At 31.4% G+C, this 16,091-nt stretch overlaps 4 protein-coding genes across 5 annotated transcripts; 2 read left to right on the top strand and 2 right to left on the bottom strand.

Annotated features, from left to right (window-relative positions):
• The first annotated feature begins 791 nt into the window (after positions 1 to 791).
• Positions 792 to 1,548, top strand: LOC107621563 (uncharacterized). The gene has a single exon (XM_016323594.3). The coding sequence runs from the start codon at positions 848 to 850 to the stop codon at positions 1,340 to 1,342; it is 495 nt and encodes a 164-aa protein (XP_016179080.1). The 5' UTR covers positions 792 to 847; the 3' UTR covers positions 1,343 to 1,548.
• A 2,242-nt stretch (positions 1,549 to 3,790) lies between these two features.
• On the top strand, positions 3,791 to 4,937 carry LOC107619935 (Heavy metal transport/detoxification superfamily protein). Its single transcript, XM_016322164.2, is given in 6 exon segments — positions 3,791 to 3,805; positions 3,919 to 3,998; positions 4,000 to 4,103; positions 4,192 to 4,373; positions 4,469 to 4,556; positions 4,666 to 4,937. Coding segments are annotated over 6 exon segments (741 nt in total).
• A 479-nt stretch (positions 4,938 to 5,416) lies between these two features.
• LOC107623295 (target of rapamycin complex subunit LST8-1) lies at positions 5,417 to 9,116 on the bottom strand. Its single transcript, XM_016325503.3, has 11 exons — positions 8,811 to 9,116; positions 8,507 to 8,629; positions 8,147 to 8,248; positions 7,949 to 8,061; positions 7,777 to 7,846; positions 7,290 to 7,367; positions 6,775 to 6,891; positions 6,592 to 6,689; positions 6,046 to 6,125; positions 5,879 to 5,938; positions 5,417 to 5,696 (listed from the first exon to the last, which is right to left on the bottom strand). Exons 2-11 carry the CDS (start codon positions 8,612 to 8,614, stop codon positions 5,569 to 5,571), a joined length of 954 nt encoding a protein of 317 aa, XP_016180989.1. The 5' UTR covers positions 8,615 to 8,629; positions 8,811 to 9,116; the 3' UTR covers positions 5,417 to 5,568.
• Positions 9,117 to 11,461: 2,345 nt separating this feature from the next.
• On the bottom strand, positions 11,462 to 15,711 carry LOC107619933 (WAT1-related protein At3g30340-like). Of its 2 annotated transcripts, XM_016322163.3 has the most exons (6): positions 15,495 to 15,711; positions 15,241 to 15,303; positions 15,042 to 15,158; positions 14,122 to 14,524; positions 13,008 to 13,159; positions 11,462 to 11,649 (listed from the first exon to the last, which is right to left on the bottom strand). In XM_016322163.3, exons 1-6 carry the CDS (start codon positions 15,674 to 15,676, stop codon positions 11,472 to 11,474), a joined length of 1,095 nt encoding a protein of 364 aa, XP_016177649.1. In that variant the 5' UTR covers positions 15,677 to 15,711; the 3' UTR covers positions 11,462 to 11,471. The 2 variants fall into 2 exon arrangements, with proteins under 2 accessions (XP_016177649.1, XP_020968890.1); XM_021113231.2 differs by lacking the exon at positions 15,042 to 15,158.
• Positions 15,712 to 16,091: the final 380 nt, after the last annotated feature.

Below are 16,091 nucleotides of genomic sequence, written 5' to 3'. Positions count from 1 at the left end.
ATTAGAAACATGTCCAAATAGACAACACTAGTAGTGGAGCCTTAAAAGTCTGACTTATTTAAAAGAGTTGTCTATTTGAACGATGTTTCTGACTTGTTTGGGCGTCAAAGATAAACTACGTCGTTTACTTATCATCCAACATGGCAGGGAGGGTGCCATCTCAACACTCCGTTTGTCTAGTCTTCGTCGGAAAGAGTCGAGAGACCACATTGGTGCACAGACTTGAATATGAAAGATCAGTATAGGTAATTTTGAATTTCGAAGACCAATATGAATAATCGCGTGAATCTCAAACATCAAAATGAGAATTTAAAACCCATTTCACTGATCATTACAAAAGCAAATAGATTCAATTGGGACATATACAAATAGTAAAATGTTTATGTTAATTAATTTGGGCTCTTGATAGAAAATTCGCTTACAATTGTCTTCCTATAAAGATAATAGTTAAAAATTATTAAATAATAATTTAATTAAATATGTTAAATCACTTAATAGTTATATCAGCTTTAATAACTATAAACTTTAATAACTATAGGCGTAAGTTTTCATCTTGTTCCATATGTCAATTGTCCTTCTTTAAGTTGTGATTCTTTCCTTTTATAAGTGATCATCACACAAGAAGGAACTGAAGAAGCTAACCCAAGTTTCAAGCAATCCCCTTTAGCTTTTAAATGGAATGAAGATCCTTTTATTCACATCCAAGTTATTTCATCCACTTTAATTTATTCTCCTCTTCTTCTTATCTCTTGCATGCATTGTGTTATTATATATATAAACACACTCATCATCATCATTCAGATTGAACTCAAACACCATTATTATATAGTAGATTCACCTATTAATAATGCCTTCATCAGAATCTGCAGCTAAGCCACCAAACCAATCTTCTCTTGACAGAGAAATCAGGGAGATGGTATCTGCCATCACTAACCGTGTAACTGATTTCCAAAAATCAGGTTCAACCCACCACCACCATTCTGCCACCCACGACGACGACGACCACGGCGTCAGAATCATCACGCTCGCCGGAACCAACGACGGAGCCACCCTCAAAGGTGAGTTGGACGAAAAGTCACCCGGAAAAGCTGCTTCTTCTCATCATCAACATCATCGTGATCATGGTGTTGAAGCAGAGCCACTGAGCACTTATGTCAACAGCAACTTCCAAGCCATCAACAACTCTATGATGCTTGGCGGTAGCTTCCATGCAAATGATCCTGGTGTGCATTTGGATATCTCAGATTTCACTGACCCTATTCCTCATCATAATAATAAGCATGGCAAGAAGGGCAAGAAGAAAGAGAAAGAAGGTTCCAAGAGTGACCTTCATTCTGAATGAGGCTATACTTTAACTATGCTATTTATATTTGATGGCGTGTCAAACAATAAATATGCAATTTATCTACATATGAGTGTCTATGTATCATGTTTGCTTCACTAACCATGCATGTAATGCTAAGCTAGTATGGTTTTTTTTTGGGTGTGTTCGTTCTTTGTTGAATCTTATATTTTATGAATAAAAAATCAATCAATTATATGGGAAAAGCTTCAATTAGAGGGCAACTAAGTAGACAACTAGTCTTAAGTAAATGTCAAGTCATGAATGATTGGACGTAGGTGGCTTTTTAAATTCACAGTCAAATTCCAGGGCTCAACGCTGGACAGGCGGTGGAAACTATTAAGTTGGAGTATGATAGCGGCAGAGGAAATTTTTGGTGGAGTGGTGAAATGCGTAGAGATCGGAAAAAACACCAACAGCAAAAGTATTCTATTGGACCGATATTGACACTGAGAGATGAAAGCTAGGAGAGCGAATGAGATTAGATACCTCAGTAGTCCTAACCGTAAACTATGGATACTATGCACATACTCTTTACGTGTACACTAAAATCAATCACCAAAATCAATTATTAGTATAAAATAATGTTAGAATACAAAATACACATTAAAAATGAACTAAACAACACATATATTTATAATGGCTGATTTTAATGACTAATCTTAGTGTACAAATAGTACTTTTGTAATTAATCACATGTCAAAAATGTTTTAAGATGGCTCTTATCTATTACTCAAAATTGGAGAAAGGAATTTTGGTTTGTGAATCAATTCTTTTAGTATTGCCATGAAGACTAATCACAAACTAGACAAATACAAAAACACAATAAAAGAACCTAAAAATTTTAACTAAGGCAAATTAAAACAACAATCATGAATAACAATTAAGCAAAAAAGATTATTTGGTCCCAATTAGGATGATGCATGGTTGACTATTTGGTGCAATGAATGTGTTAGAAAGAAGAGACAAAACTGGAGGAAGGATTTGTGTATATTCAAGTTGTCTGAATGATACAATATAGAAGGGTATTTATAGGGGCTAAGAGAATCGTAATAATAAAGACCTAATATTCTATAATAAATATTCAGATATACTAAATAATTCTAATTGATTCTAATTGATCCTAATTATATTCTAACATCCCCCCTCAAACTCAAGTGAGTTTGAAACATATTTAAAACAATGAAATAAATAGAAAAAGAACTGCATAAATTGATAAAACGGGTGCAGACAGAACTGCCGGAAGGAAGCGCAGATGGAACTGCCGCTAGTCTGAAGGAAGCGCAGACGGAACTGCCGCTTGTCTGAAGGAAGCGCAGACGGAACTGCCGCTTGTCTGAAGGAAGTGCAGATGGAACTGCCAGAAAGAAACGCATACGGAACTGCCACAAGGAAACACGCATACGGAACTGTCACGGGAGAACGCAGACGGAACTGCCACGGGAGAACGCAGACGGAACTGCCACGGGAGAATGCAGACGGAACTGCCACGGGAGAATGCAGACGGAACTGCCACGGGAGAACGCAGACGGAACTGCCACGGGAGAATGCAGACGGAAGGAGAACGCAGACGGAACTGCCACGAGAGAATACAAACGGAACTGCCAAAAGAGAGCGAAAACTATATGATTTCTTCATGAGAATAGGTAAGCAGCAGATGACAATGGTGTTTGATCATTCAACTCGAAAAAAAAACAGAAGACAGAGAAAATAGGCTAGTCGGTGAGGTGAAAAAGTATCAAAGGAGTGACAAAATAGAAAGATGAATGACATAGAAAAAAAATGCAAAAACTACGGTGATTTCACCGCAAGGAAAACAACATATCCTCTTCAAGGAGGATACCATGGCTCTGATACCATGTTAGAAACAAGAGACAAAACTGGAGGAAGGATTTGTGTATATTCAAGTTGTCTGAATGATACAATATAGAAGGGTATTTATAGGGGCTAAGAGAATCGTAATAATAAAGACCTAATATTCTATAATAAATATTCAGATATACTAAATAATTCTAATTGATTCTAATTGATCCTAATTATATTCTAACAGAATGAATATGCCGGTATTTTTATGGTTACAGCCAAATTTGTTCTAATTGTAATAAATCCAGAGTATCTCCAAATCTTTATAATTTATGCCTGTAATTTTATTGCCTTAAACTCTTCTTTAACAGTTAACTAATCTGACATGTATATTTACTATGGCTATACAAAACTCCTATTTTAAAATTAAAACATTATTAATGTAGAGATGTGATTCTCAGATTGCAGATTATATACGATATATTGTTCCATCTTTCTATATAAGTCATCATAACAATAACTATACATACCATATGTGCTTAACTATGTTCACTATATATATACACATACATGTAAAATCAAAGAAATAGTGATCATCATTCCACTTTATCAGTTGAGACTTAAAGAATATAGTTAAGGCAAGCGATGGGAAAAAAACAAGTAAGGAAATTGAAAGTGCAATTCATTTACATTCTCTATTATCTAAGTATATATTATATTGCATCTTTTAGTTAATTATGTTTTGATGTAAGGAAAATACTAATATTATTTAGCAAATTACAAGATTGAATTGTCATTTATTATTTCTCCGTTTTGTATGCAAAAAAAATTGTCACCAAAACAACGAAAATAATGAAAAAAAAGGGAGGACAATCAGACAAGGCAGTGGTGGTGAAAGCATTCATACATTGTGACGGTTGCTCAGATAAAGTTTCTAGGTGTTTGAGAGGTCTTGAAGGTAATGTTTTGTTTTCATATAAGTCTCTTATCATATATTATAAAAGATAACAATGAATGAAAATGGTATATACAATGATTATATATAGGAGTGGAAAATATTGTGATTGATAGAGAAAATAACAAGGTCACTGTGAAAGGAGAAGTGGTGAAAGATCCTTTGAAGGTTTTGGAAAGACTTAAGAAGAAGTATAGCAAAAATGTGGAGCTACTTTCACCAAAAATAAAGCCAGAGAAACCAAAAAAAGAAGAAAAAAAGGAAAAAGATCAGGTTTGGATCTTTTTTTTTTTTTTTTTTTTTTGAGTATTTCTTAATGCTCTCTTTTCTTGTTAACTAATTTTATTTCTTTCAACTATTCTGAACAGCCTATAATAAAAACTGTGATGCTTAAGATGTATATATATTGTGATGGCTGTGAAAATGATATCAAGAGAAAAATTGAGAAAATGGAAGGTATAAGTTTCTTTTCTCCTTTTAAATGTGATATTTTAATTTAAATATTTAATACGACTATGGTTACTGTAACCATTTTCTTAGCATCTGGTGTGTGAATATGTGACAGGTGTTGTTTCTGTAGCATTGGACAAGGAAAAGTCACAAGTCACTGTTAAAGGAACAATGGAAAAAGACCAGCTTGTAGCATACGTTAAGAAGCAACTGAAAAAGCATGCATATATTATAAATGTAGACGATAATGAAAAAGAAAATAAAAACAACGAGAAATGCCAAAATCCCGAAATTATATTTAGTTACCCTCCCCAATACTCTGCACAACATACTTATCCCAATCAAACTTTCAGTGATGAAAATCCCTTTGCATGTTCAATCATGTAAAACATTTCAACGACATTTGTAATATATATTTGAAACGAAGAATAATTTTCTTTCAATAATAGAATTCATATCACTCAAGGTAATGTCAATCTTTAATTTGAGTTGGGAGTATTACTCTTTTGCAAGAGAAGTACAATAGGAGATATTCATATTTAATAAGTATATGGGAATGAATATTAGTAAATTGTTTATGATAGCTAGGAAAAATTCTAAAGAAAACATGTTGAAAGAAAAATAAGAAAAAGAATGAGATTATGTTTGTTGCCTTTTGACTTTGATGCCTAAGTAATAGTATTGAATATTAAGTATTCAGATCTTGGAATTCAACGCCCTATGATATCTTTATTCATTACTACGATATATGCTCAATTAATATAATTATTAGTAACTCATGAAACCACCTCTTATCAATCAAACCTGAAGTTTTCAATCCAGTTTGGGAAGACTATAGCTGAGAATTTCTCCATAGACATCACATATTCTTAAATTGCAATATAGATTGCTTTGAAAAGTGTCTATTATCCCGCTATGAGGATTTACAGCATTAGTTTAAAATTATTGACTAAAGTTCATACTATGAGAAAAGTAAACATTCACAGGCGCAAGAGGATAAATGAATGTGGCATACATGTCATGAAGGTGTGGCTTCAGCCCCATCGTGTAGGGCACAACAAATTGTAGCCTTATGATGACCTTGGTAAACCCTAATATCTTCACCACTTGACATATTCCAAAGCCTAGCAGTTGTGTCAGAGGAAGCTGCAATGACAATATGTATTGGCTTAGCGATACTTTGATAAATTGAGTAAATTACAGACTTCCAATATGGTTAAGTAATGTTATAAGATAGGCACCATTAAACCCGATAAACCCTCCTCAAGTTTGGGACACATTAAACCCGATAAACCCCCCTATATTTTAAAATATGATTTAGTTTGTACCTGTTATAAGGTAGGCACCATCTACAGAGAAGACACAATCCCACACCCAGCGCTGATGACCTGGGAAATGAAGGCAAACTTACTTAGGGAAAATGATGTTTTGACTTTTGAGGAAAGTAGTAGGAAGTGAGAAATCAATAGATTTGTCAAAGAACTTCATGCATTACCAACTAATGTTTTCTCCAACGTAAAACCTTCAACATTCCATATTTTAACAGTATGATCAGAAGATGCAGTTGCCAAATACCTACAAAGATATATGAAGCATCTTACATAAGAAGAAACTAGTGTGGACCCCGCGCGATGCGCGGGATGTGTATCTAATCTAATCTATCTTATTATATTATTATATGGTACATTTATAAAATGGATAAAATATATTGAAATTACACTTGAATATTTTGTAATGCATTCGAATTTTAATATCGATAAAAATATTTTTAAATAATTAAAAAATACAATAAAAATGATTAAAAATAATATTATTTATTTATAAGTGATAAATAATTTTGTATTTAACGAATTATTTATACATTTGATCTAAAATTTTATAAAAAATATTTAGATAACTTTTAAAATATACATATATAAAATGGGATAAAATTTTGATGATCAGTTATAAATGTTGAATATACACAGATAATTCTTATACAGGGGGCTTGTTTAAAAACTCAACAAGGTCCCAAGAAAATAAAAAAAGGAAAAATTGAAACCTGTGAGGTTCAGAGAATTCCGGTGATAAAAGACACTTGAGAATGTAATAGCCCTTGTGTGCTTGCAGCTTATGAAGAGGCTCAAAGTTTGTCATTGTCTGCAAAAATGCACAATCGATCAAGACAGATAACCAAAGTTTGATATGAGGGTATTATATTGCAAATAATTTATGAAGGTGAAACCTGAGTTCCTCGCAAGAGGCGCCACACATAACAAGTTCCATTATTATTTGCTGCAACTACCAAGCTCCCATCCCACATTACTGTCAAAGAGCGAACAGCTGTATCCACCTCTGGCACCTACATTTCCTCCAATATTGAAATGATATTTAAGCCGCTTGTTTTTTTATTATTATTTTTAAATCTAAGGGTGAGAGAAAGACCAAAAGAGAGAGGATATAATGCAATGTGCCAAGTCTAAAGACGGTCAATCAAATCATTAAAGGATTGTGCAATGACTTCTCTGAAGCGAATGACTAACAACAAGGCTCACTCAGTACCATGACCACTCATGCAAATTGAGTGTATATTAGGCTGCAGATGGGAGATTAAAGAGATGGAACATATAACATGTTTCGAAGCTTTATGCTAGAGTTACTATGGCAAGGCTACATTTTTTCACCCTCAGATAGCAAGCACTTAAAATCTTGATTCTGCAGTCATATGACATATACAAAAGAAGAGTTTATAACTCATACCAATTCACAACTGCATGAATTTGCTGTCAAATCCCAAACACGAATATTGCCATTTTGATCACCGGATATTAGTTCAGTCTGTTGGATCAAACATACAAAATTCATGAGATCCACAGAGGAAGAACATAAAGAATACAGATTGATGTATCGGTGCCACATGATTTAATTGGAACATAATGAAACATAAAAATCTGCTTGATAGTTGATATTGAGTCAAGAAATCAGAAATCAGATCTGAAACTCAGTCAATAAACTACTAGTAAAATAAAATGCATATAGTGCCAAGTAGCTAAACAAATTAAAACAAAAGATTGCTAGACCTATTCAGCCCTAGTTATTATAATGACATGATTCACTAAAGCACTTATTGTTATTGGTCCCTATCTCTCTCTTCTAACTTGTTCATACTAGTTTAAATTTTTAATTATTGATATAATCATTAGATAGAAATAAATTAATAAAACCACAGAAAAACAAAGGAACATACCTGATTTGGGTGCAATACTACAGTGTTTACAGCTGCACGGCTTTCATATTCCCTTTGACAACCCGGTGCCCTGCATAGGTCATCAAATAAAAATAAGCACATACTAATTAATGGAAGAAATTCAAGGGTGTAAATCATACAACATTATTATGCATTATGATATCTACTTCACCTCAAATCCCAGATCTTGACTGTGCCATCCTCTGAACCAGAATACATCCAATTACCATCACATTGGAACCCAACTGCCATTACATTATTGGTATGCGAATCATAGCTCATCACCTGCGACACAATCAGGGAGATTACTATTTGTAACCATATATGAGATGAAACTTCTGAAGTAAGTTTATCAGTAGAAAAGACAAACCGGTTGAGGGCTATTTGAATTAACATCAAACAGTCGAATGTGAGGATTACCAGCTGCAGCCAGGTATCGCTTATCCGGCGTTATCTCCATCCTGTTTACTTGCTACACAGCATTATGCATGGAAAAATCACATTAGAAAATCAGTCTTCTTGACAAAGTAACACAACTGCCGTCTGCCAACGGCAAATGCACAATAAAACACTGAAAAAGCTCAGCTATGCATGTTCTGATCTCCTTTTTCTTTTGGATCCCCTTCAAGATTCATAGATTTGATTACAAATCATGTGCTTGAATTCATTAAGCTATGACTTCCAGTATTTTCATAACGAAAATTAAAAGAGGGAAAGTATGAGAAGGAACCGAATCAGGATATTGAATGGTGCGGTAACAGCGGCCACTCTTGGCCTCCCAGAAACGAATGGTGTGATCATAACTCGCAGTGGCAAGAATCACCGTCGGCTGGCTCATCCTTGCAACATTTACCTGATCATCAAAATCAAAACGAAACACAGTTCATAATAAAATCTCTTAAACGGAACAACTAAGCTAAAATGAACTAGAAACACTACGCTACTACGATCTATCTTTCGAATCTGAGTAATATAATAACACTACAAAGCAAGTAAGATGTGCCGGAGAACCACTTAGTGGTAGAGACTGTTACCGAGGATATTGAATGAGGATGGCGACGATGTTCGCGGCGGTTGAAGCGGCAGCACGCGACAGCGATGTGCTATAAGGTTGTGGTGGTCGGCTAGGAGCTTGGCAAACCGCTGATGCTGCCGTCGTAGTGGAAGGTGGCGGAAAGTGAAAAAGGGGGACACAAATGGAAGCAGTGGAGGCACTCAGGAAGCGACAGCCGGCACGCCGTTGACGGCCATGGCAGCGGCGCGTTGGAGCTGAGAGAAGAGAAAGCGCGAACACGAAGAGGAGGATGCAGAATCAGAGGGCTTTCAACTCTGAACCGGTCTGATTGGGTAAGCCCAAACCGGTCCATAATCATTAGGCAACCCAGACCCAGGAATAGTGGGTCAAGCCCATCACCATACTAGACTCAAACCCAGTTTGAATAAACAACTTAAATAAGTTCTTTTTCCAGAAGAACTTAAAATAGAAGGATTTTTATTAATAGTAACTCATAAATAAGTTATTTTGTATTTGAATTTTTAGTTATAAAAATAATTATTTTAAAATTGTAGTGTTTGAATAAATAACTCAAAAAATATAATTTTTTTTACACAAAAGAATGGATATTAAAATTCTAATTCACAGTAATATTGATGGCAATGCTAAAAAAACTATTATGTAGTTAGTATTTGTTATTTTATTGTATATGATATGGTAGGTGAAAATAAAAAACAAATATAAAATGTGTGTTGATATATATTTTGTTGTTGTTTTTTATTTTTATTTTTATTTTTTATTTTTACTCCTATTAGAACTCCTTCCTCTTTTATTGGGGTTAAGCACTTGTTATAACTAACTATAAAAATAGTAGTAACCTATAGAAAAATAAAATCACATGCGAAAAAAATAAAATTAAGATTGAGATTTCATACCACACACAATGTTAAATACAAATTTAATAATAAAAATAGAGTGATAAAAAGACACGTAGTAGGTAGTTCATATGGAATATTGTGTGAAAATGGTGGTGGAGAGTCAATACTTCCAGCAGATGAATCATGTAAGGCCAATGCTTCTAGCAGATAGAACATTGCGTAAGAATGGTGGTAGAGAGCCAGTATTTTCAAAAACAAAAAATATTTTTCACACGGCCAAGAATAAAAGTAAATTTTTTTTGTTTTAAGATATTCTTTTATAGAAATAATAGAATGACTTATCAAAAAAGAAAAAAGTCATATATTTTTACTTTTTAAAAAAGTTATGAATTAACTTTTTAAAAAATTAAAAACTTTTCTTTAAAATAGTGTTAAATACCAGTATTCTCACTTTTCATAATTCAAAAAAAAAAAGGTTTTACTACTTCCCAAACAACTCTCAATCAACAACCCATTTCGTCAAATTAATGGGCCAAACATCAAATTGTTTCAACCGTTCAAAGTTATCATATTCCCACATCCAAAAACAAAAATTTAGATTTGGATTTACTGTTATTGGTAGACTCCAATTATCCTATGCATGTATTAATTTATTGACTCGCAGCTATTTTTAATAAAATTGAGTACTACAACATATTAGTTTTTAATTTGTTGAAGTGGAAAATACAATGGATAACCAACAAAATAGAATAAATATAATTAATTTTTAAAAAAATAACAAATAGATGTTTAGTATTTTGTCAAAGACAAATGAGTCTCTCACTAAATTTCATTATAAATAAGTTATTAACATTTGTAAACGGTAGATTCATAGGTCTTTTTAGAGTTTTTTTTATCTCTTATTTAAAAAAATGAGAGACTTATTTATATTTTAATTTGGTGATAACTTTATTTGTTTTCATAATAAAAACATTCAAAATTTATTTGTTTTTTCTCTTATTTTTTTTAAAAAAAAGGGATTATCGTATTTTATTTTAAAAGATATTTAAATTTGTATTTTCTTTTTTCACAACTTTTTAATCAAAGTTGTCTTTTCCTTTTCGGTGACAAGGGCAATGTTATCTTAAAGAAAAAGCAATGCAATGAATATAATCACATTGGGTCTAATTATAAAAGTAAGATTAACTTTAAATAAAAATAGTATATAAAAATAAAACTAGTGTAATAATTATCAATGCATTTAAAGTATTAAAATATATTAAAAATAGTGTTTGTAATAATATTTTAGCAAAGTATCTTTAAGCAAAATCCTTTCATTTTTATTTTTTAGTAATCGGTTATGCTTAAGCTAGAAAACTTTTATCCAAACATACTAAAATATTACAAAAAAATAAATATAAGTTTTTTTAATTAAATGGTAAGCCCAAATGAGCAACAAGTGTAGCAAATCACATATTGATTTTTGGTTTTTTTTTATTGATCTGAAAATTATATATTTTCTTATTTTGAAAAAAAATAGAATTTTACATGCAAAATTCTGATGAAAAAGAAAGGTCAACACTACTCAATTCAAGATATTAATTAAATACGAATGGTTCTCCACCCATCCTAAAGTTTTGGTTAGGTGTGACAATTACAAAGTTGATGAATATGAAATTAAAGTTGTGGGGTTTGACAACATATATATAAATTCATGTGCAGTCGACTTCACGTGAAGTTGATAGTTGAGAGCTATTAAATAAAAATATCTAACGATTCTCAATTATCAACTTCACGTGAAGTCGACTGCACATGAGTTTCACCATTCAACAAACTTAATTGTGTTAGTGACACTGGTAATCACAAGAAACCGTAGCTTCTTGTATTTCCGGATCTTGTTCCTTGGTTTGTTGACTTTGTTCAGAGTCTTGGACTAACTTGATGACACAATTCTGAATCTCCTTGCTCTTACCCCACAGAAGAATGTATAATCCCATCATCACCAACATCGATCCCAAGACACTAAACAGCAAAGTCAATGAAAAAATAAATCAGGTAATGAGGTAAAGGTTGTTTTTCTTCTTTTCTTTTTTATTCCCTTAATTTCCTTTCACTTTAACTGTTACTTTTTTCAAAACATAAAATGGATATATATCTTTTTTTTTTCTTATTTTGTGGACATTATTTAGAGACAGAGACAAAGTTTGACATAATTACATTAATTCTTTCACTTCAAGAATGTCAAAGATTATGAATAGAGCAACATATAGTACGTGCATGGTTGGAGACATTCTGATTTTTTGATGCTCCCGTAAAACGTCTTTTTTTTGTAAAGACATTTACGTGTCGCATTATTATTGGACATATTAATGAATCGGTTATTTTTTAATTTCTTAACAAATTAGAATAAAACCGTTTTTTTTTAAACAATAACAATAAATCCAATTTTTTTTAAGGATTTAATTGTATTTTTATATTTTTAAAGATTTAAATGTCCGCAAAACAAAAAATAAAGGATATATTTATCTTTTTATAAAAAAATTTAAAGATATTCGATTTAGATTGTATAATTCGATCGGATCAAATCGGGTCTAATAATTATAATACAGACAATTGGGTTTATTATTGTTGCTATAATAAATCGGTTTTGTTCTGAATTATTAAAAAATAAATTATTAACCGATTTAATAAAGATGTCCAATAATAACATGACATATGTAAACGTCTTTAAAAAAAAAAGACATTTTTAGTGTCTTTATTAAAATGGTGTTAGGATGCAATTTTACAATCCAATGGTATATATAAATAAATAATCTAACTATACATAAAAAAAATCAGCCACCAAATTATTTATATTAAATACATACTAAAAAATAATTATTAAATCAACATTTATATTAAAAATAAATCAAATATATAATAATTAATTTAATAGCTAATTTGTAATGTGCAGATAATATTATAACTAATTTACTTATTTTGAGCTTAGACATATATGTATGCAATGTAATTAACTAATAATTAATGTATGTGAGACATAGCATAACACTATAGTAAATTATTTCATTCCCTTATTTTTTAATTATTTATGTCATTTTACTTTTTAATACAGCCTTAAATTAATATTATCTAACAAATACATAAATTTAAGAAGGTAATACATAGATAAAATAGACAAATATATAGAGTATATTTTATTAAAAAAATTTTAAGTGTATCAGAAACATCGGTATTTCAATCGTTTTAATCGTTAATTTTAATTAATATATATTATATATATTTTATATAATTCAGATCAACGGTTAAAACAATTGGAATACCGATATTTCTAGTATACTTAAAAATTCTTCCTATTTTATTATTGAATAAGATGAGTATACCTTCCAAGATGTAGTTGCTCATGCAAGATAGGGATATCAATCATGGCAGCCATGATCTGAACAAGAGGGCTGAATGCTGCAGTGAACACTGGACCCCTCTTCTTCACACACCATGACATCCCCACAAAACACAATCCTGATCCAATCATCCCCTGCAACAAACAATTTTAACTAACCCTCAATTTTTACATTCCATCAAACCTACTTTTGGCCCTTGTACATTATTTTCACTATTCCACACTTTTTTCTCTTCTCCTTTTATCTTTTTGTAAAGAAATAACCCAAATCAGGAAACAGCCACAGAGATTGTGACCCCTTTTCCAATACACAACCAATTTAACTTAGACATTAAAGTATTTATTTGGACACTATTATTTTGATAAAAAAAAATTTTAATGAAAAAAATTTTTTTTAACGTGTTTGACAAATTTCTATAGTAAAAATAAAAGTATTAGAAAAATAAAAAAAAAATATTTTTTTGAGAAGTTGTATTTTATATTTTTTTAAAAGATTTTTTTCCTTAAAAAATATGTTTTTCATATAATAAATAAACAAAAAAGTACTTTTATATTGTTATACCCAAATATAATTGATAGCTAAAAAGATCTTTTACATGAGATACCCAAACATAAAATTACTTTTACTTTTTCATAAGATGATTTAAAAAAAATAACTCAAAAAAGATCTTTTCTTAGAAACTCACCCAAACAACCCTTGTTTAATTAATTTAATAATTTTTATCCACATATAATACAAATTAAAACAATTTTACACCATATCAGTAAAATAACTACTTTTAAAATAAATTATTTTATATACATGTATATAACAAAGATTTGTATGTCTAATATCTTTATATATTTATACTTAGTATAAAAAATATAAAAATAAAAATAGATAAGTAAGAATTTTATTAGTTTTGTATTAATAGAAAATCAAGTAATTTTAATCTTTTAAAAAGAATTAGTCTTTTTAAATAATCACTCATGAATTTGTCTCTGTATAAAATAATAAGTAAAAATTGTTAAATAATTACGATTTTTAATTACACAAAAACAACTCTTTTATGAGTATATTCTTGCTCTAGAAAAAAAGAAGAGATAAAGTGACTCACAGAGAAGAGAACAGCAATTATTGGAAGCTTTCCCTTGAGAACCCAAATGGAGAAATCATGGTGTTGAATGGAGAAGCTTATGAAAGCTGCTTGAATGGCTCCAAAGAAGGTCATCATGGCTGTACTTGAGTATTGACATGGGAACCTCTTGCTTATGCTTGATTGTACTATATACCAAGATGACCAAAACAGTGTTCCAAGAATCAAAGCCACAACACCAATAGTCCATCTTCCACTACTACTACTACTACTTGTTCCAGTCTTTGCTATAGAAGTTGCAGAAGAATAGTTAAACAAGGCCTTTCCTTTATAGAGTGTCAACAACAATGCACCCCCTATGCACACCAATGTCCCAAGAATCTTCGCTCTCCCACTCTTGCACTTGATCTTCACACTCTCTAACCTGTAGTACAATGAAAGAATCAACATTCAATAATATATACAGAGAAGTGAAGGTGACTGCATGATAGATTAAAGAAAACAAAGATCATATAACAAATATATAATTATATGTAATTAAGGTGACGTGTGCATATGTATATGTGGATCCTGCTAGGGAGACAATGGACTATTTGTCCAATCTGTACGATGGGTTATTGAGTTACAAAATGAACATTCCTTATACTATCTAGAATAACCATCCGAGTACTAGGAATAATAAACATCTTCCCAAAAACTTAAACTAATCCACTAGGGATAATAAACATCTTTCCAAAAACTTAAACTAATTTTAGGATTCTCCAAGAATCGAACTCTTGACCTTTCGAATCTAGCGCTCTAATATCATGTCATGATACCACTCATCCCAAAAGCTTCAACTGATGGGAAAAGATAACATCAGTGATTATATCTCTAATACTCCCTAAACTTCCATTGTACAAATATTCCATTGACTCCTCGTACTTTCCCTATGTATATACCCGAATGGTAATGCCATAATGAACGTGATCACAGGCACCATGTTGATGAATGCACAAGCAAAGGTAGCAGAAGTATATTGGATCCCCAGCAGGAAGAAATATTGTGTCACTGATGCCCTACAAACAAAACCATTCATTCATTCATTCATTCACTCCAATCATGTTAAGAAATAGAATTTGATATATATTGATGACTAACCCCACAATAGCACTGAAGAAGATGTAACATAGAACTCGAAATGTGAGCCTTGGCCTACTGTTTCTGCATTGATGAATTAACATTGTTAGAGTCTAATACAAACAAACTGGTTAATTTGGTTTAAGTGTCATCAATCAATGCTTAAAACAGTAAATAAACAAATGAAAAGACATTATTACAATTTGGGACAGATATATCTGCATATTAACAATATGAAGAGATTTCAAAATAAGAGAATAATATTGCATACCAACCTTTCCCTAAAGTATCCGATTGGAGCTAAGAGAATGGTAGCAATTGATAAACGGTATGTAATAAAAACCAAATGGTTCATTCCTTCTTCAAGAACTTTCTTGAGAATAATATTCACTGCTGCAAAACAAAAATCAATTGCTACCATTACTACAAAAGGTTTCCATTCATCACAATTCCTCATTGCAGCAAATGCAACTATCTATGCCTCCCCTTATGTTTTTATATTGAAAAAATAAAACAAAGCTTTATGCAACAGAAAACTACTACCTGTTGCTGCTGATTTATATTATGAAAAAAAGAAAGAAAGAAAAAAGAAAACACTTATTCCAGAATAAGTGGTAAGAAAGCAAGATTAAATTCTGTAGGTCACATCATACACTTTAAGCAACCAGCTTTGACAATAGTTTAATAGCTTTGCTGTTTACTTTTGCTTTCTTTTGACTGATCCTGGCCTATATCCAACATAAGCAGATTATTCCAGAATCAATACTTAAGGGCTTGTACAAAATTTTAGTGGCTGATTCATAATTTCATATATAATCTATCATTTCCTTTGTTATGAGCCTAACATATATATAGGCCACGAGTTTTGCATT

Source organism: Arachis ipaensis, chromosome B10 (genome assembly GCF_059453495.1).
Source record: "Arachis ipaensis isolate K30076 ecotype BB chromosome B10, ASM5945349v1, whole genome shotgun sequence".
NCBI lineage: Eukaryota > Viridiplantae > Streptophyta > Magnoliopsida > Fabales > Fabaceae > Arachis > Arachis ipaensis.
The sequence above is the reverse complement of the archived record's forward strand: the minus strand, read 5'-3'. Positions and strand labels throughout refer to the sequence as shown.